The 25,654-nt window shown below is 37.2% G+C and overlaps 1 protein-coding gene across 15 annotated transcripts in view; it reads left to right on the top strand.

Moving 5' to 3' along the window:
- Positions 1–25,654, top strand: part of EBF1 (EBF transcription factor 1) — a 315,044-nt gene that overhangs the window by 240,031 nt on the left and 49,359 nt on the right. For 14 of the 15 annotated variants that reach the window (XM_066977182.1, XM_066977181.1, XM_066977180.1 and 11 more), the window contains exons 11-15: positions 1,044–1,132; positions 20,102–20,167; positions 20,769–20,946; positions 22,470–22,649; positions 25,365–25,559. In XM_066977182.1, coding sequence (XP_066833283.1) covers positions 1,044–1,132; positions 20,102–20,167; positions 20,769–20,946; positions 22,470–22,649; positions 25,365–25,559 — 708 coding nt within the window. The remainder of the gene's footprint in view (positions 1–1,043; positions 1,133–20,101; positions 20,168–20,768; positions 20,947–22,469; positions 22,650–25,364; positions 25,560–25,654) is intronic. The other variant, XM_066977183.1, reaches the window with a different exon arrangement.

The raw sequence follows: 25,654 nt of genomic DNA, 5'->3' as shown, positions 1-25,654 counted from the left end.
AGTCATGATGTGCTGCTGTTTAGAGATACTTGAGAATGCTTGACTCTTGTTCTAGTTCACCAAAGCACTTAGGAAATTTTAAGCACATGTTGAAGTCTCACTAACATCTGAGTTTTAAAGTGATCATATGACTGGAAATATAGCTAGAAGGTCATTCAATGCAGTCCCCTGTAATTACAGGCAATCATATGAAAAATATAATATGCTCAAATTTGCTTTGCTGAAATCAAATGGGTTTAAGTATGTGCTTACAGATAAGCATGTGCTTAAAGGCTTGGCACAGTCAGAGCTGTGATTAATGCAGAGAGGCCAGCTTTCTCATGACGATTCAAGTGTTTTACCTCCACCATTTCTCTACTCCATTTTACTGGACAAGGACCAGGGAAAGATGAGTCTTTTTAAATTCATTAGGTCTTTTGGAACAGTTTAGCACTGATTGGGTATGACCTGGGCTGCTGAAATCAAGGGGAATTATGTCATTTACTTCATTTAGATGAGTGAAAAATAAAGCCTCTGCCAAGACAAATGTCTGTAGTTCACAACAAAATTATACATGGTCATTGCACATGAAACGTATGAAATGTATCATAGAATCTGGAACAAGAGAGGCTCCCGAGTAGTTACTCCTTTTGTCTTCCCATCGCAAAGGACCTTCCTCATAACATGAAAACAGGAGGAAAAAAAACAAAAACAACATGAAACACAGGGTGCAAAGCATTTATCAGATGAATTTCATCATGGCTTTTAGAGATCATAATTGCTTTCTATTTTGAAATATTGTGTGTACACAACATCCACAAATTTTCTAGCAACCTTGTCATGGGCACACAAGGGGGAAGGTTTGCATTGCTGTTTGAACCGAAGCCTCAGAACCAACCTCAAACAGTGTTTGAACCAAGACTTCGTAGTCTGTGCTGATTTCAGTAAAAGGAGATTTTGCTGTGATCCTTTACTTGGTTTTGCAATGCAGTGCCAATTGGTCCAGTGCAACAGAGCCTGCTTGCTATGCACTTGTCACATCACCTTGTTGTTTGTTGTTTCAGCTCTGAACGAACCCACCATTGACTATGGTTTCCAAAGGTTACAGAAGGTTATCCCCCGGCACCCTGGTGACCCCGAACGCTTGCCAAAGGTCAGCACAAAGTTTATTATTTTATTAAATATGGCAAAACTGTTTACTGCATGCTTTTGTTTGAAAGTAAGCCTTTTTGAATTTTTCCCTGAAAATGCAAGTATTTCTGTAAATGTAATGGTCCAGGTTTGCTACCCAAACCAGTTAAGCTGAAGGAGAGGCATGGCCAATGAAGCCCAGTCAAGCAACTTTCATTATAGGCGTTATGAGACTTCTCTGACTTTCTGAGTCACTGTTGACTCAAAAAACTCCTGCCTATCTTAAAATCAAATCTTACTCTGCCTTCTGAAATATGTTATAAAGAGCACATTTTTGGTTGGTATTTTAGAACCTGAGTGGCTTACTCATAGCAGAACGATGTTTCTCAGTTTTGGTATCGCAGTAGTACCTGCATAATTTTGAGTTCACCATTGATGAAATCAAGTAATCTGGGTCTTCAGGGAATATGTGTCTAGTGCTGCTGCACCATGTGTTGTTTTAAGATAATAATAGTGTACTGATGTATTTCAGGATCTCTAAAATAATCAGAGCAATGTGAAGCAAAATGATTTGGTGTTCATTCACATCAAAATAAGTGGGAGACTTCTTTGTCGATTTCTTTCAAGTAAAAGCTGAGTAAAAAAAAGAGTAGCTCATGAGGCTTCTGGTACTTCTGTCTTATACTGTGAACATGCTGTCTGGGTCTGCACTCACATCCATTCTTGCTACTTTGCCATGCTGTGCTTTCAGAGCACCTTGCTCAGACAAGTATTTGCGGTGAGTTTTGAGATATGCTGCAGAAAAAAGTGGAGGTATTTGAAATAGGGTTGCTCATTTTTCATTGCTGCAGACCTGAGACACAGAACAGTGCTTTAGCTGATGTTTCAGGCCAGACCCCTTAAATAATGCACGTCCAGGATAGCCTGTGTGACTGGATAAATCTTATGACCTTCCTTCCATAGCTTCCTGAGCTGTACATAGGCTTTTATTGGGGATTGTTGTGGGCTTTGGTTAGTTAACATTTCTAAAGTGTTTCTAAGGTGAGAAGAGATCATGAACGCTGTAACTTACTTTATTTCTTGATGGAAATGAAATTCAATATGTGATTTTTTAAAGGCGTGTTAAGTCTTTTATCTTTGCTTAGGAAGGCTATAGGGTGTGGTTTGGGGGCTGATGATGTGTTGTCCTTCCCTCTTACCACTGCAGAAACATGCTGTCCTGGAGAGTTACATTTTACATTGGCTCCGTTCATCCTCTACAAGCTGTCCCTTTCTCTGACTTTTGGACAGATTTGCAGCAGGACAGCTTTCATAGGTTGTCAGATTTCCCTCCAGAGGTGCAACCCTTTCCAAAGAAAGAGAGCATCCTTCTGGAGGGGATCTTTCATCTGTACTGTGCTTCTGTCACTAAACAGGCACACAGAGAGGAATTGTTTCTTAGAAAATTAGAGGTCAGCCTTCATCACGTACCAGCTATCTGCAAGACCAAAAGAAATGCTGCAAATTTCCCTGTACCCAATGTTCCAGCTGACTAGTAAACGCTTGTGGCTTCTGTTTCTAAATGAGAAAATTCAAGTAAAATAAGACTGAGCAATTCCAGATTGGGTTATGCACGTGGATGCTGAAATGCAGCACTGATTTCCACAGGTATTGGTCTCCCTTTCAGATGCCTATGGCATTGAGGGGGTCGCCCAGCAATGCTTTTTTTTTCTTTTTTTTTTTTTTTTCTTCTGGTATGGGAAAGTAGCCATGAGGCTCTACATCCTCCTTTTTTCCCATTTCGACAGAGACTGTTCCCTCACTAATAATCACACATTTCTGCTATCTAGTGTCATAAAACAAAAACAGGCAGAAGAAAGCTTCATCTAGCTCCATATCCTAACTCCAATATTTAGCAGGTATTATGGATAGGGTATGAGAAAGAAGGTTAATGCTGAGTCATCTGTCCCCTCACATACCCTTTTGGCTTAATGTATTTGTTCTGAGTACTTTTTCAAGATAGATTTTCAAGTCTTTAAATCAAGAGAAATTGTATTTATAGAGGCAGAAGTGCAACTGATGTCCTGAAAGAAAAAGTTACTGCTTAAAGAACTGAACAAACTTAGGGAAGAAACTAGCATCTTTGCAAGGTTAGAGGGATGAAGAAGACCTTTATTTTCTTTTCTTTTTTTTTTTTTTTTCCTTTTTCTCTTTTTTTGTCTTTGGATAATTCCTTGTGTGCAAGCTTGAAGGTTGGACCTCAAGTTCAAGACTCATTAATATGCCACACACAGAGGCTGAATGCAGCAGGGGTTGGCACATGTCGACTTCTGCATTTGAGGCACTGATGGTTCAATTCCCAGCATCGCTTGCTGGCTCCAGAATCATAATCAAGGACGCAGCGAGTCTCTGTGCTGGGTGAGCACTGCACAGCGCTCTTCCCCATGTCATTAAACCAGGAAGGGCTTTGGCAGTATTCCACTATAGACAATTCTCAGTGGCTACTTAGAAAAGAGTTGGAAGCCATATGGCTTCCACAGTGGAACCACAGGCAGAGAGGGCAAATGTATGAGAGAGACAGAGTGAGACAGCAGAGAGGAGAGCTCAGAGCTTTAAATATCCTTTCTTCCATTTTTCCCATTGTCCTGCCAGTGCATATCATTGCCTTCTGCTCGCTGAAAACCTTGTACTTTATTTGTTATATAAGTAAAACAAAACACATTTCTGTAATTGCTGCTAGGGTTTGTGTCTCTTATTCCATTGAAACATTTCTGATGAGTTAGAGATCTTTTAAGAAACAGAACTGGATACACTGTTCGTGTTCAAAAGGGCATGCAGTACTTCCCAACAAGACCAACAAGAAGATTCTGCTGTGTGAGTTATCCTGAAGTCAAGGAGAATTGTTGAGGCCACCAACTGCATGTTAGCACATGCTCTACTACAGAGCTTGGGAGCTAACAGCCATATTTGTGTCAACTGGCATTTCTAAAACCATTGAGGCATTGAATTTCAGAAGTTTGATCTCCGCTAGTTTAGAAATGCTACTTTCATAACCACTCAGTGTCCATGCTTGGGATGAACTTTTTGAAATGTTCCAACTATCTGCTGGAAGTAGGCAAAGAAAAAAAGCCAGATTTTGAATTTTTTTGTCTCTCCCAGTGGCCAAATTTGGCATCAGTGAGTGGCCAAATTCCTTTGGAGAATGTACTCCCGTAGTGAGATGACAGTTGAAAAGTAGAGATGTGTTTAAAGTAGAAATGCAATACATAGTTTCTGAAAAAGGAGTGGGAGCTGATGTTGGCAGCTCAGCTATATTGCTAGCTACGGGCCAGAGTCCCATTCCCTTTGTGTACAGAGCAGGAAAAGCATCCAGTTTAGGGTTGTCACTAGCAGATGTGCCTGTCTGTACACACACACATGCACAGACACATGCACCAAGAGGAGAAACAAGCAGTACAGGGGTGGTAGGATTAGCACCCAAAGCTTGGAGTGAGATCAAGTACCAGGAGTGTGCGGGGTAGTATAGTCTTTCCTTTCTAATACAGACAGGAGGCAGATCAGAGGAAACAAGAGGTCTCTTGGGAGAAGTGAAAAGAAAAACCATGATGCTAATGTTAAGAAATTGTATCGTTGTCCTGGAGGAGCAGTTTGCAGAAAGCCTGCCTGTGGAGCTGGGGAGTAAGTCTGCACATGCATGTGCATTCTCCCTGTTTCCCACTTTTGCATATGTGCACGCAAATACACGCATGTTGTTGGTTCCTGTGTACATAACTGCAGTGGAAATCACCGAAGAGTTCAGATCACAACAACATGTTGAATCTATTGGGGTTCATTTATGTAACCATCCTACAATCCTTAAAATAAATCCCTGGCAGATACGTTGAGATTCTGTAATTTTGTTAGAACTCCACAGCTATAGCTGTAAAACAGTTTCAACTGTGAGCTAGATTTGAAACACATCCATCCTAAATGATTTAATAACAACGATTCCTCTTTATATGCAATTTCCTAGAATTTATTTGCCATTTTCACCACTCTTACAACTCATCACTTTTATTTAAATTAAGCTCATGATTGTTCACTCTGTGTTGGAGAAGCATGTCAGAGCATCGACCCCCTCCGTGATCTGACGTCCTCTCCCTCCCAGTCTGCTGCTTAAATGCGCTCTCTGAGAGACCCCTCATCCTTCCTGAAAGGGACCTTTAGTTCTGGTTTCCCTTCATGTAGATGAAAGTGGAGCCTCTCTCTAGCACACAGGGGCCTCCCCGCTGAGCAGAGAGCACACGTAACCAGGCTCCACCTTCCCTTCAGCTCCTTTCCTCTGGTCAGTCATTAGACCCCAAGACATACCCCACCTCCTCATTAGGACACTAATAGAAGACAGGTGGTTATTAGGAACCAGTGACTGCCAAATGCAGTTGTCTTTTCCCCTATGAAATCCCAGAGATTTGCCCTTTATCCATTGTGACATGAGAATTGTTTATATTACAAACAGAGGTTGTCTCTGAACGTGGGTGGGTTGGCCTAGGCTTGCTGGCTGAGGTTAAAATAGCAATGAAGACAAAGCAACTCAGGTTTGCTGCTTCAGACAGACCTGGTGGAAATTCCTGAATGGATCTCTGTCTGCTCACCCAAGATACTGTGTTTTCATGCTATTTTAACCTAAGTTAGTCATATCTATATGTTTTCCACCCAGTGTAACAAAGGGGTTTGTAGAAAACTTGTATAATGAGTGTAGGCAGGAAGAGGAGGCATGTGAAGAGGAGCTGATGGAGTTCTTCTGTATAGCAAGGAAGGCATGAGATGTGCTTGGTGGTTTCTGTGCTGTACTGTAAAATTTTTAGGAATGTGAGACAAGAGTTAAGATTGACACTAAATCCTTCACAGTTGGATATATATATATATATTTGCATTTCTTAGCAATTTGGGCAGTTAGTTGTCTGAGGGGCTTGTTTGGTTTTGATTTTCAATTTATCCTATTGAAAATATTCAGTTTTCAAAGTTCGGGTTTTGAGTTTCAAAGCTATTGAGAAATAGATGACCAAAACGCCTGCTGCTACTATGGAAGTATCCTCCTTATGGGGTGCTGCATGTCAGAGGTGAAGGGGTGTCTTTGGGAATACACAGAGAGTCCGAAACGAGAGAGAGCTGAGAGACAGCCACATTGCTTGCTGAAGGGCAAAGCGTCATACAAGTGGCTGGCAAGGAGCCCGTTCCTTTCTGAAGGTCAACAGCGTGCATGCACATTTCACTGAGTTTTCTTTATAAGTGGGTCAGCATTTACTCAGCAAATGATTAGAGCAGATGGTGTAATTTAGAATCTATGACAAAACTTTTAATAGATCAGGGCTAACACGATGACAAGGAGCTCTGTGCCATTCTCCGTTCCTGATTCCTGCTTTGCCTTGGGGTAAAAATCATGCCTGGGGTTGGATTTTCTAGACTGCTCATTCCATCTGAGCAACTCAAACCACTTGTTTGAGCATCCTGTACGACTGATCCTCGTCTTTGTGTCGTCCTGTATCCTTTATTGTTATTGTTTTAAAATGCAACAATGAACTGATGGTGGCAGGAAGGCATCAAACAGGTAAACATGGTCTCTTCAAGGAACAGAGGTTTGAAGGAACAAACCACAGTTTGAAGAAAGTAACAAAGGCTGCATTTGTGTATTTTGCTCTGTGGAGCTGAAAATATCTAGTAAATTGATCCCGTGGGAGTAATAAATACACATTACTTTATCTTGTACTTCATGTCCTATACCCCTGAGCCTTGATAGAACAACACCACTTAATAGACTTAAAAAAAGAGTAATTACAGTCATTGGTTGTGTGATATTTCAGCCCTTCCAGCCCTGCCTGACCTTCTAATTTAGCTCACCGTGTCTAACTAATGCATTTATATTCATCTTTTATGAAGCATGTGTAGTACAAAATTGACTTTGCAGCCTTTAGCAAGCTGTCTTACCAGGTTTAGGATCTGGTTAGTACAGTGTAGGGTATAGCATATGTACATTTACAGCAGAATCTAGCGTGCATATGGTTCTGATCAACTATTGCTTGTTATTCTTTTGGAAATAAAAAATATTTATTCCACTTCATCCCCCCCTCCCCTTTTTAAAGCTTTTATTCATTGCGGCATTATTTACAGCTAAACATGCAGGCAGAAAGATGCAAGCATTTTTAAAATGATTACCACTAATGTTTCTACTTGTCAGAAGTGCTTAAATTTTCCTGCACTTTGTCTAAAAACTTAGCACTTTTACCTTTTAAGAATTACAAATTTATAAGATCTTACTAGGCTGATTTACAAACACAGCTGACAGTTTATGATGAATGATGTTGCAAAATGTACAATATGTTTCTCTGTCATTTCTATGCATGTATATATTAAGAGGAAGATTAAGAAGAGAGAGAACCCCGCTCTGAAAGAAACCCGTGAGTTAGAGAGCACAGAGAAATCTCTCTCCTGTGTTTCCTCATAACTTCCTGCTCACTTCACTCATCCAGTAGAGCACAATTGTTCTCTGTGCATTTTCTTCCACCATATGGTATCCTCATTACCATACACTAAGGGTCCATATGGGGAACTTGTGAAGTGAACTGTATTCATTTTAACTGCCAGATGAGCAGCCTTTTGCTTTGCAAGCTTAGCTTAAGTCATCTGCTGTCTTTATGTTGTTATGGCAACACAGCACCAATAAAAAATCCTAATCTACTGTAAGTGTCTGAGATCACAGTATTTTAAATGCTTGCCGTAACTGTCCTCTAAGTGAAGATGCTTGTTGTTATTGTATGACAAAGGGTTATTGTCTACTCCAGCAGGTGGCAGTAAAGAAATTGTTTCTTTTTTTTAACCTTTTATATATATTATATATATATACATACATATATATATATTCTTTTTTCTCCCTCCTCTCCCCTCTGTGTCAAAAAGTCATAGATTGCACATCATGGTCAGTCATCTGCATTTTGTAGGATTTCTGCTGCTGCAGACAGAATTGCAAGCGATGCTTTTAAGGTGCATCTCAAATACTAAAGACAGTGAAGTATGCAACTGTAGTGGCAGCTCATGTGCTTTACTGGCAGAGAGACCCAGGCTCATGTACCACCTCACCGGAATTCTGAAGCCTTCATGTCCGTGCAGCTATTTCTTCTTTGGAGTTGTTTAGTTACATTTCCAAACTCCTGATTCAAACACAAAGCTAATTAAGAATATCTTAAAGTAATGGAAGTCGGCAGCAGCATCCTTAAATATAAATCATTTTCACTTCCGCAGGCCACATGATATGTTGCATCTCTGTCTCTCTGTCTGTATTGAAAGTGAATGTTTGTAGTCTCAGTTCATCAGTTCACATTAGCCTCATGCTGAATATTTAAACACAGAACAATTTGAACGCACCATGAAGAGAGACAGTGACTGCACTTTCACTTGGAACAGCAAGGGCTCATCTAATAATAATTTAGTAAATCAGCCATTTAGTGGCTCAGTTGTACACTGCATTGTGCCAAATAATATTCAGTTCAACTGTATGCTGGTAAAATTGAAATTCAGACTCCAGTCACGTGGCACTTTTTTGCTCAATGGAGAGATGAAATGGAAAATCACCCTCCCAATAGACTGAATGTAGTGATTTATCAAAAATATAGCAGAGTGACAATATAAACAGGATTTGGTATTACGTGGTACAATCTATTCTAATTAGGCTTTTTATTAGCTTAGTTTCTACTACACAGATTATGTGATAATTCAGGAATTGCATTTACATCTTCAATTATTGTATATGTGAAGAAAGAGCAGACATGCAGAGTTATTGCAAAGTTACTGTCCTTTAAGGCCCAGTCCTGTGGGAAGTGTAGTGAGACCTTTATTGCTGTATTTCCAGCGCTGACTCTCGAGGAACACCATGCCCTTAGGAGCAATGGGGAAACACGGCTGCTGCCTTTCCTCCTCATGAGGTGCCATGGATGTTACTTCATAGCACCAAAGCAATATCAGATTAATTTCTTTTCCCTGTTTAAGGCTATCATGATTTGTAGGGAATGGTAATCTCATACTAGACTAACTGAAATAACTGTGGGGAAAAAAAAAAAAAAACAGACAAAAAAAAAAGACAAGCTCTTGGGTGCACGTGCCTTGCTTCCTGCATGCTGGCTGTACCTTTTCTCACCTGTATCAGTGGGTCTAATAAAAGATATTACCTCACCCTACAAAACTTGCCTCGGTTGTAACCACAGACCATTGTGACTTCAGCCAAACAGCTACCTGTTAAGGCTGTCTCTGATGAAGATGGGGGAGAGAGAATATTTTCCTAGAAAGTACGTTGTGAAGTTTAATTGGTTCCCATTAAAGTGGTTCTTTGAGATCTTTGAATGCAGGGCATTGCAGAAGTGTGAAGTAATGTCTATAATCTCACCTACTGTTTCCATTTCTAGCCTGGTTTTAGGTGTTAGGCAGTGGTTTACGTGGTGATGTAAAATGTGATTGCAGTGTATTTCTCACAACACAGTCCAATTGAGCAGCAGAAAAAGCATCCTCCTTACCATCATGATGCCATTTAGCAGAGTGCTGGAAGCAATAGGATGCCTGTTGTCGTAATTCTTCTAAGAAATAGAGAGTTTCACAATCTATACTTAACTGCTGACACTTGAAAACTCAAACATTTTGGTAAAATGAATCAAGCAGTAATGTTTCTTTTATGAGATCTCCTCACGGGAAGGGAAGGTTTGGCACCATTTGGAGATCAGGCTCAGTGATCCATCATAGCAAAGTCAGCTGTCCTGGCGCGTCTCATAGGTCACTCGATCGAACCGGTGGCTCTTACAACTATATTATTGCTTATGGAACAGTAATTGAGGCTCCATGGTTAAAAATTACCTGGTCTAATAGGCAGTGAACAATTTGCACTCAATACAATTATAAGCCAAATCATTCATTTCATAACACTTGGACTAATTTATTTGTTGACCTTTTAATATCCATAGCTCTTCAGTAGTATTAACTGCAACTCAGACAAAATCTCTTGTTCATTTTACTTTCATTGATTTTTTTTTTTTCCATTGAGGCAATAACCATTGTTTGAGTACAACCTTTTCTTTCTGTTGTAAAAGTCAATCATGTAACTTATGTTGATATAACTCAACTGGACTGAAATGTCCTCTAAGTACAATAGCATACAATCTCATGCTACTTGTATAAACACGGATATGCATTTTAGTTTTGTTTTAAGGAATGTTTTGGAATCTATTTCTGACTATAGATGACACTTGATATGCTCGCTGAGAAGAAAATGGAAACAAAACAGAAGTATTTTTTAAAGCAGCACCACATATGTATTGCACATTTTTTGTTCATATATGGGAGATCTAAGATACAGAAAATTTAGAATTTGTCTCAGTTATTTTAGTTCTGTACGATGCGTTCTTTAGGATGAGTATTTACTAATTCTATAGTCGTAATTTCATCTGGACGGAGTATCTTGTCTCTGGAAATCCTTGCATTTTACAGAATAGAGATGATTAATTTTTTCCGTGTGAGCTTTTGACATATAAAATGTGTGCAAGAGTATTATTTTATAAACAGGAAAGAAATTTTAGGAATGTTTTGGTAATCTGAATTTTCTTTCAGTTTTACAGCTTAAAACTAAGAGTTTTTGATGATAAAAAAAGTTATTGAAATGTTAATGTGTTTTGAAAAATCAGTGGTGAATTTTGAAGCAATTCCATAAAATATGTGGGTGAAGTAGAAATAGTAATCTTTTCACTCACCACTAAAAAGGAGCCATAGATAGTGTAAAATGGTGTACCAGCTTTTATATCATGGAAGTATACTTCCAAGAAGGAAGTATACTTCCAAGAAGGATATTCTTACCACTGTGAAATGTCAGATAAATTTAATTTTTTACATATACTCTTTTTCAACATTTATACTCGCTTTGGATAATTTTAGTTGACTTTTTAAGGACAAATATTTTAAAAAAAATAGTATCAGGAGAAAAATACCTTTTGTTTCTAATGAAAAAAAAAAGTTGAATGCTTCTTAATATATATGCTAGGAGGCACTTCAATGAAGTAGTCTGTCTGAGCTAAAGCCTCTTTGTATAATAAAATACTGTAAGTCTTTTGAACACATAGTTATAAAATATAATTGTTACATATTTGGCATTTTATGCTTCCCTAGAAATTACCACTTGGTATCTACACCTAATCTATGCTCTGTCTTTTCATTTCAATTGGGTCTGAAGTGGTCCTTCGTTGTAATGAGAATGCCCCTTTCAAGAGAATTCTTTTAATTATACCGATGATAAAATGTAAGTGAAAGTAGTCATTTCTAGAGGTTATGACTGAGCAGTGTTTTAACTGTAATACTAAAATCTACCTACGTTATTCCAGTCTCTATTTCAACATTTTTATGCACTCTCTCTCCACAGAACATAGTGGAATATCATTGTAGGTCAGAATTTCAGTGTGTCTTATTTTTCAGTTTTCTTCTTGCTATTAAAAGTAACCTGAACTCTCAATTTCTAGCTACTATCACTTCCTACCTGAAGCACACAATTGAGAAAAATCTTCATTATTTGACAGAGTGACAGTTTCACAGATCTTAAAAATATTCTGTCATTTTTTTTCAGTCTTCATTAAAACAAAATGCAGAGGGATTGTTTAATTAATTTCATATAGGTGAGCATGTGTTTTTTACAGAAAATACATAGTTTGGTGTACTTACGGCAGATATTTATATGAGTAAAAGCACTAATAAAGAACAATTCCGAAAATGAAACAGACAAAACACATATATACAAGTTACACATTAATTGCTAGATAGCTCTGCTGATTGAATTCAGATGACATTCTTGCCTTGCAATACCAAACATAATTATATATCTTTATAGATTTAAATGCAGTCAAGTGAATTATGCCACCCAATACATTCCAGATTTGACCTAATGGGAGAACAATTTAAAAGGGGTACAACTTGACCTGTGTTTGGAAATTCTTTGTGCATACAAATGGTAGGAAAAAGATATCAGCCTATTTGCTAAGTAAAATGTTTTTCACTGTTACAAATACATAATTGGATATCTACATTGTACCACATACAAAATTGCAAGGCACGTTTAATCTTTTTTAATCCCCAGTATTCTCGGGAATTTTTCTAATTGGCACGAGAATATAATCTGCAGAATAAAGCTCCTAAAACAGCCTGTGCAGGATCTTGAACGACAGTCTCAGAATTTAGTGTCTCTGTTCATTTTACCAAATTCTTTTTAAGTTTGCTTAAGTCCAGACCCTTCAAATAATTTAAAACATTCTTCTTCTTCCATAAGGGGACTTTGACAAGTTTCCAAAAATATATGGGTATAAAATGGTCAGGAGAAGACTGTGAGTAATAACTCTTTTTCTCTCTCTCTTTTTTTTTTTTTTTCCTTCCAACTCTCATCTGCAGCTGTTTTCAAGAAACAGGAATGTTAATACTATGGAGAACAGAGGAAGAACTATCACAAAATCTTATGTGTGCAAAAATAAAGACAAAAAAACCCTAAAAGCTCATTAAATTCAATAATGAACATCTGCTTCAAAGTACTGTAGGTGCTGGTAGAAATGGTTTGGGGTAAATTTTCAAAAAGAAGTGCTTGAGGTTCCTATCTGAGATTGTGCGTGTTTCTTTGTATGTTTTGCCCAGGGACTGCAGGTGGATGTGGCATAAAAGAAAAAATTAGCGTGTGAAATATGCTTTTAGGTCACTGGGGCCAACCTTTGAATCAGATGGAAGAGAATAATCTAATGCTCTCTATTGTTTGTTCATATGTTCGTGGGTAAGTCGGGAAACCTTTTTGTAACCTAGATAGATGGGAATAGTATGAGTCACTGTAAACTGGTAGGATGGAGGAACTTCTGTAAAGAAAGCTGGTGAAGAGTGTTTGTTAGCCACTGAATTGCACTTAAGTGGACTTATCTATTAACGATCTAGTTTATAGATAATTGATTTTGCCTTCTAGTGATTCACTGGACCTGACAAACTGATCATAGTTTGAAAGAGGGGATTGCATAACTAAGGAAAACCATGTGCAGAAAAACTGGTCTTTGCATTGCTGGGTAAATGCTGCAACCTCTTGTACAGCATGAAAATGTGTTTCCTTTCATGCTCTTGCTATGTTTCATACTGAGGGGATCTGTCCTTAGATCCTCACAGTGTGAGCTTGCAAGATAACCCGTGGGAAATGCTATAGAAGGTGCCAGAGAGTTACCGTTTACTCAATTTCTTAATGAGAGTGTTAGTGAATCCCAAACATGACTGACAGCTACCAGATACCAGTTGATGTGCTGTAGGATGTAAATAGATATGAGAACAGAATGTAGTAATTTCTACCAATTTTGTGTTGTGGGCATGGCCTCATGGGTTAAAAACTGACAACTCTGAATAGTTCCATCTCTAAATGCTATAAATGCCTTTTTCTGGTGAATTTATCTGGGGAAATCCATACTGTAAACATATTTAGGAGAATCAAAAGTTCTGCAGCCATCTGAGGGATATAGTTGAGAGTCTTTATCAATCACCAATTGATAATTCAATCACCATTGGCTAAAGTCCCTAAAAGAGGGACACTTTTATAAACACTGGCAGTGTGATTTTAGTTCTGCTTATCAGCTTTCACACATCCACTCTTCTCTCTTTGACTTAGAGACCTAGCATTAGCAGAGAACTCCAGAGTTTTCAGCAAGAGAACTGTCCAAATTACTTGCCAGATGCTTCAGTTGATGATAATATGGTGGGAGCATCCAGACTCTCAAATGTCAGTTTATTCAAAGGGTTATTCCAGTGCAACTATATTAATGCCAGTTTATTCCACGTTACTGTGTATCTAGATGAGGTACACATCTGTGCCAGCCACTAATTCCGTTGCCATTGTTACATGCCCATCATTTATGGAAATGAAGACCAGCAGCATGAGTGGTGTGGATTGAAAAAGGAGGCTGATACTTTTTTGTGTGTGTCTAAGTATATCAAATTAACAGGAGGATAATAGGGGTAAGATGGGAGACTTGCAAGGACAGACTTACAGATGATCACCATCATTTTGTTCCTTCTTTTGTCATCAGTATTTCCAATGGAGATTTTTTGAGTAGGGTGTGTTTTCCTTATTGCTATGCATTTATCACCTTTGTGGTTAAGAGGTGTTTTAATCATTGATTCTCAACATTTATGGCTAGATGCCTGCTCACATTTGCACATCAGTGTTTGTTCTTCCTGCTGCCTCATATAGGCTTTCTATATTTTATTTATAAGGTTGGCTCATTGTGGAGCAGGTGGTAAGGTCATGCATGACTGTTTTTAGTGCTGTAGAGTTAGGCTGTGATTTTCAGTCTGGGTGGAGGCTGATGAGACTACAATGGCTTGGAAAAGCTAAGGTTCTAGCTCCCACTGTAGACTTATTTTCTGGAAACTGCCATTGAAATTCAGTAACAGGACTGATTCAGTGCACTTCCATCCTATAGGCAGCGGTAAGCAGAAGCTTTCTTTTTTTTTTTTTTTTTTTAATCCCTCAAGTGAGCTATGTTGTCTTTCTCTCTCATTTTGCTTCCTGTCGTTGTGATATGGTGTTTACTTCTCCAGTATGATTCAATTATAATATATGGAAACAATTCAGTTGTTTGTTTGGTAGAGAAGTTTTCATCTTTATGTGAGTACAAAAATCTTTTTAGTGAAATGGCCCTGCTATTTTATACTTCCCATGAAGCTGGCTTAGTTTGCTCAGTTTTACAGTAAATGGAGGATCTCTACATTTAGAATGTCTTTTATGAGTCTTTTATAAAAATATAATTGCTGAAAATGATACAATAATGCAATGCTCCCGGTAGATATGGAAAGATGGGAGGTGATGGGCAGGCTGAAACTCTTGTATACCAAGCTATATGACTGGCATTTTAGATCTGTGGCATCCTTCTAAATGGCTCTCTACCTAACGCTATCTTTGCCATTAGAATTAAAAAGATGTGTTCACAACTTTATCTTTACTGTTTTATTATTATTATTGTATAGTGCATATACAATTTCTAAATTTAAAACTTAGTACATATCCTATATTAGTATATAGAAAGTTTCACCCATTGAAAAACAAAGGAAAATTTTGAGCACAAAATATTTTAATTTTTACTTGAACTTGCAGAACATGACCTTTGCAAGGTGAAGGAACTGGAGTCTGCTGTTCAGTATTTTGACTCTGTAGAAGAGGTTTTTTCTTGCAAGTAGCCATGAGAGTAGGAAGTTAGAAGGCAGAGCCAGGAGGTCAGACATAAGAGTCAAGGAAGTATGAATGACATCATCATCCCTAAGTACCCTCTCAGAAGATGAATGAGCTCTCTCTTGTATTACAATGCTAAAGAGCATTAGAAGGTGATATGATATCTAGACAACACATAAGATAAATGCCTCACAGTCCGCTAGAACTGCTTCCCCCCCACGCCCTCCACAAGTACATAAATCCTTTGGTGGTCTCAATAATACAATATGTGGCTGATGAGTATTATATATTGTGGCCAGCTTTTTCTTGACAAAATTCATTTAGATTTAACAAGTACCTTGAACACTGTCTAATTTAGTTATCAAAGCTGAATAACTCACTATAACTCTAGATACCCTTTTGCTGACTAGATTCACAGCAGTGTTGGGACAAAAGTGGATATATTCACTAGACACCCTATTAAAAAAAAAACAAAGGCAGATGTCAACAGCAGAGATTTTTTTTAAAGCTGCCACAAAATTTGTTGATCATGATAGAACTTGACACAAAATGTGTCTGTTGTAATAAAACTTGAAATGAAAGTTTTATGATATTAATGAATTCCTACTAAAGGGAATGCATGTCACAAACAAAACATGCAAAGTCACTGTAATGTTGGTCCAGGGTACATTTTGTCAGAAGAGGATTTTATTTAAATTATGATCATCGTGCTTTAAAAGCACAGTCATTCTTGTATACTTTATATAATCCTTCCTGCAGTGATTTTGGAATATGCAAAGTCACAGCAGACTTTACTACCCTATCTCTGCTTGTTCTTCTCTTCTTCTCCTTTTTTTTTTTTTTTTAATGTAAACATCCCTTACTATTTTCAGGAAGAAAATTTAATAGATATAGTTAATTGCATTTTTGTTTCACAAAATAATAATAATAATAAAATCCATCAGTAGAAAATCAGCTTCAGCTTTGGAATAGAAATGGACTCTGGATCTGTGTTGTGTAGCTGTATGGAGGGCAGAGTTCTGATGCATCATATTTAATCTCTTAATTTATAATTTTTAAAAGTAATATATAATGATAATTTAAATAATGTTTTAAATAATATATAATAATATTTTAAGTAATATTTTAAATAAAGTACTATATTATAATATTTTACTCTTTTCAGTATTTGCTCAGTTATTATTTTTATAGAAATAAAATGATGCTCGTTTGAAAAAAAATGCAAGACAAGAAGGCCCTCAAACTAAATGCTGCGTAGTCCTCTATTCTAACCTGAAAGCTGTCAGACTTTTTACATTAGTAGAAGAGTGGATCTTTTTTGACAAATGCCCCCATAAATTAGATATTAGCTTTAGTCAAACTCTGTCTTTTCAGGAAATATTTCCACTTGCATATTCAATTGGAAGGACTTTACATGATGCCCACTTACTGCTATGAAAATCTATGTTTCCAGGAGGAAGGCAAAGAATAATTTCTGTCAACAACAACAACAAAAAAATCTGGAATAACAGACCTTGAGCTTGTGCAGAGATTTCTTTTTGTAGAATGTGAGTTTCACTCACTTTTTGACGTCTGTCTGCTTCTCTGTCCACCTATCTATCTGTTTATTACCATTGCAGTGGTAACATACAGTATCAATTGGATTTTAAAAGACATAGATCTTTTATATTAGCTGTCCTTTTTTATAATACCTTTTACAAATTTAATCAATGCATTTTAATATACTATATAGTTTAAGTGCAATATACAATAAATATTCAAGCTTCATCTTAAACATGCTCTAGCCTTTAAATTGTTAAAACTGCAGTGCCCTTTCAATCTACTTACATAATGTCATAAAATATACATTTCAAGGTAAATGAAGTCAGCTACTTCAATTTAGTCCCTCAAACTGGTAGTAAATGAGAGGTTAACACTATGGTGCCAAACCCATTATTGAGTAAATTTAGCACCTTGGACAGCTCTGTAAAATCTTTATTGCTTTCCTGACCTGCTCGTCATGTTCTGTCTATGTGTTCAGTGGCTCTCAGCTCTGATTGAAAGGCAATATATTAGATCCCGAACACAAACATGCTCGGGGGCTGCTTCACTGTGAGCGTAATGACATGGAGGTGAGAACAATTTTCTGGTCACCGCAATCCAAGCACCTTGCAAGGTCTGTTGCTCTAACTTATAGAGGACTTTGGGGGTTCCTTTGTATGTGAAGTCATAATGGTAGCTTCTACGGTAATTTAGGCAGAGCTGCAAAAGGTTTAAATGCATTCAGAAAACAAGAAGTTAATACCTTGAGCATGTCTGTAGTAGCATTTTATTGTGTATCTTTAAAGCTAGTTTGTGTCTGTAAGAACTACCGTCAGCTCTGGAATAGAAGATACCAGTATCTGACACAGGAGTTTTTGTGTAAAATCTACTTTGTATGATCTGAAAATGTCATAAACAAGAAATGCTTTTATTGTGTGAAAATATTGTTAGAGAAAGTATGAAACTCAAATTTACAGGCTATGAAGATATTGGAAAAAGATAACCATTGACTAGCTAGGAAAATTGAATGCTACTTGTCAAGCATACTTCAGTAAACCATCATGACAATTAGTTTTATTTGCATACAGTATAATATTGCATCAAATAACTTCCAATATTTAGGAACTGCAATATATTTGATATCAGGTAGAGCAGCTGTAAGATTCCATGTAATTATTAACATTTTTTAACATGGTCTTCAATCTCTTTTTAGATGCATTCTGAGATTTTTAGCTCAGCATTACATAAATAACTATGATTAGTTAGGTGGAGCAGAATTGACTATTTAAACTTCCTTTTTTAAGCATAATGACAGCTTAGGTTAACAATATTCCAAAGCAGTTTGTGGGCTCTGTATCACATTTTAATTTTGCATTAGTGAAATATATAGTGCAAACAATTTCTACTGAAGTGAAATAAATCCTAGTTTGCAAAGTCAAACACCTGTGTAGTAATTTTCCATCTACAATCATATTTGAAAAAGATAACATTTTTCAGAAACACTTCTCCAGTTTGTATCTTCAACATGAGGCAAAAAGGGCTACTTAGTGTTCTGATGACTCTGGTAAAGCAACAAGGATTGATTGTACCTGGATGTTGCTTGCAGTCTGCTTGTCCATGATTATACAGCTAGTGGTTGTGGTCAAGCTACGTGAAGGAAAAAAAAAAAAAAAAGAAAAGAAAGGCTGTAGCAAACTAACTCCTCAGAATCTGTTTCAATGTAGCAATTCAAAAATCTTTCGATTATATATTACATCTGACTTCATATGTGGAAAATAATTTAAATGTGTGTTCTGGGAGAGGGGTGTGCAGCAGAAGGCAAGCCTAAATGTTTACTGGGAGTACAAAAATCCTCCATCTCATTTTTGAATTTAGGACATTATATATGTCATAAGTAGTTACTGCAGTATGACAACTGTTTTATCTTATATTATAGAGAATTTAAAATTGAAAAAAATGCTAATATGCATCTAAAAGCTTGTCATTTGAAGAGTTGTTCAAGGATTTTTGAAGAGGTTATGGTGACAGCAAAATGAACGCAATTATATCTCTATTTTCTGATCAGACTCTACAGTATATGAAAATTGAGCATTACTGTTTCTTTTTGGTATAAAATATGGCTATTGTGTAAAATATTTTAACTCTAAAAGTTTAACTTTGTAGAAAACTGTAAAATACTCAGAACTGTTTCTATTTTTGTAAGCTACCTACAGAAATATACCACGATGAATAGCATCGTGTTAGTTTATTAGAGCATCATGCAGGGGCTGGCAATTACAAAAATATGGTGTTTTACTTAAAGGACAGTCTGGACTGTTTTTGATCAGGCAATTGGGAATCTGCTAGGTGCCTTTAAAGAATATGAAAATAAAATTAGTCTGGGTTAATTCTGTAATGCTTTTTTCTTTTTTTTTTTTAACATTTTCTATCAGGATTCTTGATAGAGATTTTTCCACACTTTAAAATGTAAGAACACAGGAAATGCTAGCATTACTTGAGTGCCCATTTAAAATGCTGTACAAATAGGAACAAATAAGAAAATGGAGGGAGAAAAAAAAGAGGAATAAAAAGTTAATTTATGCCCCCAAATGAGAGCTATATCCAAGACTGCTCTAACTTCTGCTGTCCATGCTGGGATTTTTTTCAAGGAAACACTTCATGGCACTGGGCCATTCTCACATATTGCATGTATTTGTGTACATGAATCCCACCCTGACCTGTCATATCAAGATACAAACCAAAGAAGTTGAAAGGTTACATTACCAGTAGCATAGAACTGATTGGATATCTTCTGAACGTGGCCTGCTGGGTAAGGTCACAATTCCTGCAGTATGCAATTAAGAAAAAAATAAACACATTGAAGGGATTCATAACATGCTCTGAATGACATTGATTGCAGTAATCTAGTAAATGACCTCAGGATTGTATTCTGCAATAAACCGATGAGTGGTTTATGGTGCAGATGGTAGAGACAATTGAGTGATGTATTTTATTTTGCAGCACCAATGATTCTCACCTTTTGACTTGATTAAGCGTGTGTGTGAATAGGATGAACTAGTGATTTAACACCATTGAGTGGTTGCTGAGTGTTGTTAAAATTAAGGTCTACGTGGTGGGAGGAAAAAAAAACAACAAAAAAAACCCACAAAACACAGTGCAACTGATAGAACAATATAAAAGATTCTAATATTTGTTTTCCCCCACAAGGAGTTTATTGAACTCAGAGGAACACATCTGTTTTTATATTGACAGGAAGTAATACTTAAGAGGGCTGCTGATTTAGTAGAAGCACTCTATGGTATGCCACATAATAACCAGGTAAATGCATTCTACTTCAGCAATTCTAAAACATGGCTATTTCTTAGATGTATAGATAGATCAGGGGCTAAAGGTATATGATACTATAATGAGAGACAAGAATAAATACATAGGGCAATGCCATATCTGGAATGGGGTTTAGTTTGCTTGCTTTCTTTTTAAAGTATGTGAATTTAGTGCTTGCAAAAGCAACGTTATTAACCCTGGGGGCATTTGCCCACTGTCACCAGAGACTGTATAATATGGGCAATGATATGCATTACTTCTTGCCACCAGTGATGTTTCAGTCTTACCTTAAAGATATTTTAGCTTTAAGATGGAGTAAGCCTAGGCTTCAGTCCCATTCTGCCTATTTGTTTTGTTATACAGAAATGTGGCCACTGGGACTGAAGCTTCCAACTCTCTTACCACAGTTGTCAGGATTTATCACGAAGGAAGCAGATCTATAAGCATCAGCTATCAGTCAGCTAGCTGGTTTAGAAAGAAAAACATCTAGTTTTTCCTTTGGATGGGGAAATGTTTTATTTTAGTACGTAAGTAAAGGTTTGTCAGAGTAGACTTGGTAACTCTTTTATTCTTTTTTACCCTTCTTGTCCCCTAGGAAATAATCCTGAAAAGAGCAGCAGATATCGCAGAAGCACTCTACAGTGTCCCCCGCAACCACAACCAGCTCCCCGCCCTTGCTAACACGTCAGTCCACGCAGGAATGATGGGAGTGAATTCCTTTAGTGGTCAACTAGCTGTCAATGTTTCCGAAGCCTCACAGGCCACCAATCAGGGTCAGGAGAAGACGCGTCTTCCTCTCTTTTTGAACCTTTTCTGATAGAAGTCAGGCAAACACACAGAGAAGTGAAAGCGTGATGGTTCAAAACTGAATGCAAGAAGTACATCCAGACAGACACCATTGCACCTGCATGCAGAAACTTCGAATTACTCAGTACTGTCATGAGATAGGGCTTTCTTTAGTGACTTCAGCCCCAGTTCCGGAAAAGCACTTATGCATATATCAGATCACTTTCTGTCTGCTCAGAATAACACTTGCACTTGTGTTTAAATCCTACTAGTTTGAAAAGAATTTCTATGAACCTGAACATGTACTTAAGCATGTACTTACATATTTTCCTGAATATGGATGACAGATGACCTCTGAGTCTGGGCCTTATATAGTATTTTTTTATAACACAAAAGTATCACATCATTATTTTTTGATTTGGTTTTGCAAGAGACCTTATATTGGCACTATTTTTTTTTTTCAGAGTTTGAGATTTTTCTAAATTTTGAAAGTGGGCAAAAATAGAAATATTTACAAAGACATTTTCAGAGCTTCCCTCATTTTTAAAATAGAGCATTTTTCACTTTACATAAAATCAAATCAGTATTGTTTTAATTTCTATAGTTAAAAAAGTGACAAACATCTTTTTAAAAAAATCTTTGCATTTTTCACTCTCCTTTGCTCAGCTCCTTTTATTACAAAACTTAAAATCCATTTTAATGATAAAGTAGTAGAAGGAGTCTGCTTTTCAGAAGGGCAGAAAAAATTATTTTGCATTATACTAAAAAATAGAAATGATTTTCAGATCATAATATTTTATGGATGTACTATGCAATAGGAAGAGAAGTTTATATTTCATCTTCCAGGAGTGAAGATACATTTTGTATTCCTGTGCTTCTGGAAACAAATCCTCATTTTTGGGTATTTGGATATGAGTTTCTCCAAACATCATTTCCAGAATTAGGTAGAAATTCAAATTTTAACTTGGAGCCAAATTTGGTCATTTTCTACCAACATAGTGATCAGACTAGGATAAGAAGACCTAGGATTTTCCACTACTTTGAGAAATTTACCCTGTGTTTTCTAAAGTGTGCTGTAGCATCTAATTTGAGATGCATTAAATGAGAGAAATCAGAAGACATTTAACAGAAATCACATGCTTTTAACGTACCTTAACTCAGTATGTACCGCTAACTTTGAAAGCATAGGCCATGTTTACTCCATCTCCTACAAACAGCTCTTTTAGAGCGAGTATTCCAAGAATACCCAATGGTCATCTTTCCTTGAAGGAACAGGTTGCCAGTGAAGGCTGTAGCCTTCCTCCTCCCTCTTTGAGTTCCCACAAGCAATGACCCAGGCAGTGAGGGATCACAATTTGGGTTACTTGGTGGTAGCAGTGGTCAGTCCTGCCCCTCCCTGTGCACACCGTGGCTGTGTTAGTAGCCCCAAATTACTTGCTTGTAGCTGTTTGTTTAAGAAATTGCTCTTGGGCTAACACCAATTTCTAAATGTATTCCCTCCCCACAAAAGGTTTTACTCGCAACTCAAGCAGCGTGTCACCTCATGGCTATGTGCCAAGCACCACCCCTCAGCAGACAAATTATAACTCTGTCACAACAAGCATGAATGGCTATGGGAATGCTGGAATGTCAAATTTAGGCGGTTCTCCAACCTTCCTGAATGGATCTGCTGCCAATTCTCCCTATGCCAGTGAGTATTATATGATTCTTCTGTATTTGTACATTTTCATTACAAGGAGTTGGTGACTTTTCTGTAATACTCAATATTTAGTTTCTATTCTGAGCACTTGAAACAGAGCTTGGACCTTTCTCTCCTCCCCTTTCTCTCCCCCACTGGCCTTTGAAGCACTTTGAAGACACTGGTGTTGCCAGCAATGTGTTTTTATATTTTGTTGTTATTATTTGGAAGTCTCATAAGGGCTGAAAAAGAATAACGCTTCTCATGATTTGGGCTGATAGTTTCATAACTTACCTTGCACTCTGTAAATACGAAATGCTGTCTTCAACATTGCCAATTCTAGAAAGCAGGGATGGCATAATTGACTTAATTTCCACTGGAGTCGATCAAATATTATCGGTGCACACTTTTTGTTGCAGTGAGTATGGAAAGAGGCTAAGCATATTTGCTGCAGGAAAAATAGTGTTTCCAACAGTAAGATATGAAGGACAGAAAAGTTTGCTATGATACTGGCACAGACTGACATTTCCATAAGCTGCATGATGATGTTTCCAAGACCTCTGAGCAAATAATGTGCTCATAACCTTTATACACATTATGAATTACTATTGGGCCTAATCTCGATAGCTTATATGCCATTTTCTTTGTAACTAGTATATTGACTTCACTGAGAACTTAATATTAGTAAAATGTGACAATGCCTCTTAGAGTTTGTATTTTAGTGACTGTACAGAGAATGTCATAAAGACTCAGGTCATACAAAACATATATCCCATGGCGTAAAGTGCTTATGTTCTACAGTCCCAGTTATAGAGATATTTATATGTAGGACTAACTTTCTGCATTATATATTAAAGATGTTGTAACCTGTTTATATATATACATACATACATACACGTATATGTTTCTGTTGGTAAATGCCTATGAACCTTTCCTGCCACAGCTCAGTAGTCCCTATTCACATGAGAAAATGGAATGAATGGGACCTGCCCAATTCCTCTGACATTACTCATGTCGTATAACAGATTCCATAGACATCTGCAGAAAGCTACTAGCAGAATCAGGCCAGAAGGTCTTGTCATATAAAAAGGTTTATAGGCTGAGACCCTAGCATGGACAGGAGAAACACTGCTGGACAAACCATAGTTTACACATCAAATCTTAAGTTTAGTGATGTAACAGCAATAATGAATGATTTTGAATTGTGTTGCTAGAGTTCAGAATTAAAAAGGAGTAGTAACTCTGATCAAAAAAATTACCTCCAAAGCTTCTTAGCTGCCACAAATTTAGAATAAAATATTTACCCATGTAACTAGTACTTATAACTTAAGAATTGCTAACCAGTTATTATTTTGTACTCTAATAATAATGTAACGAATAATGTTGCAGAGTACCTTACTTACTTATTAAGTTGAATTTACTGTCATAGAATTTGCACTCTCTGAATTCATAATATAACATGATTGATGAGACATCTCTTTTTGGAAGCAGATGCCAGTGATGCATTTAAAATACTCAAGCAGTGTATAATTCCATATTTATGAACAAAGTCCTCTTTAGAATAGCACTTCACTTCCCAGCCCTGGTTCTTTATTCTAGTTATATTTTGGGAGGTTTTCTTGGTAGATCTGTCATTCTGCTAATGCCTAATCCATTGAATCAGAAAATGCTTCAATCATGACCTGAAAATTAAAAGGTGGCATTCTTAATTAAATCAATAAACTAATTGCTGTATAGTAGCAATTCAATTTAGGTGCTTTGATTGCTCTCTCTTAGCAAGTACTTCCAGACATAGAGTGACTTCAGACTAAGATTGTATCTGTCAGACTGTGAAACTTTGAACATTTAATTTCCATTAATTGATTTCCTCAGTGTTAACAAATATGATATGAGATTCTCAAAAAAGAACTTAAATAGGGTGATTTTTATCTACATAAATGCAAATAAAATAATAATGCAAAGCCCAGATGATATGAATTTTACTCTATAATACGTAATTATTCATAGCCCCATCTTCTATATATGCAGTTTCTAAACAGGACAAAGAGTGAAAACACAGGATTTACTAATTACTTTTTTTTTTTTTTTTTAACTCAAAGAGGGGAAGTCAGCAATGCGGTCTGAAAATAAAAGGAGTTGGTTTTATTTTCATGAAAACACACAAAATCTCAATAATAAGTACACGAACTAAAGCTCTTTATTGCATCGTATAGTAAAATAAGATTTTAAGGGTGTCTCTACCTTGTGCAGGGTGTCTGAAACCCTGTAGGTCTTTCTGCACCCATCTTCCAGCAAGTACTGCTCAAAATGCTGACTTTGGAGGCTGGTTAAAAATTTTCCACATTAAAAATTCCAGATCCAGATTTGTACTTTAACCACTCTCCTCACCCATCAGTTTTCTAATCCCTCAGTTACCTGCACAATCTGGATTCCTTCTTATTCACTTGTTCTGACCAGGGCAATGGCTGATGCCAAACCTTAGAATAATCGTTGCATTGACGGAGAATTAAGGGAGTCCTTGAGAGCACTTAGAGGGAAAAAAAAAGTGTGCTTCCTGCAGTGACCAATCACACTTTGTGAGCAACCAGAACTCTAACTGCAGTAAAAGTCTTGGCCCTTTGAAATTAGACTTAGTACATCCAAGAAGCAGGATTAATTTGTTCCTATGGCAGTGCTGACTTTCTAATACTAAGGTATGCCTTTTGGGGGGGTCTTATTTTCCTTTAGTTGTGCCATCAAGTCCAACAATGGCCTCCTCCACTAGCCTCCCCTCAAACTGTAGCAGTTCGTCTGGGATTTTCTCCTTCTCACCAGCCAACATGGTCTCAGCGGTGAAACAGAAGAGTGCTTTTGCGCCTGTTGTGAGACCGCAAACATCTCCTCCACCCACCTGCACCAGCACCAACGGCAACAGCCTGCAAGGTAAGTGAAACCAGCTCTGGAGCATAGAAGGCTGCTCTGAGAACCGTAAGTTCCCAGTGCCTTGCGAGGCTCTAAGCGACATTGTTTTCCAAGGG

This window comes from Anser cygnoides, chromosome 14, assembly GCF_040182565.1.
Source record: "Anser cygnoides isolate HZ-2024a breed goose chromosome 14, Taihu_goose_T2T_genome, whole genome shotgun sequence".
NCBI lineage: Eukaryota > Metazoa > Chordata > Aves > Anseriformes > Anatidae > Anser > Anser cygnoides.
This window is presented reverse-complemented; position numbering and strand designations above follow the sequence as displayed.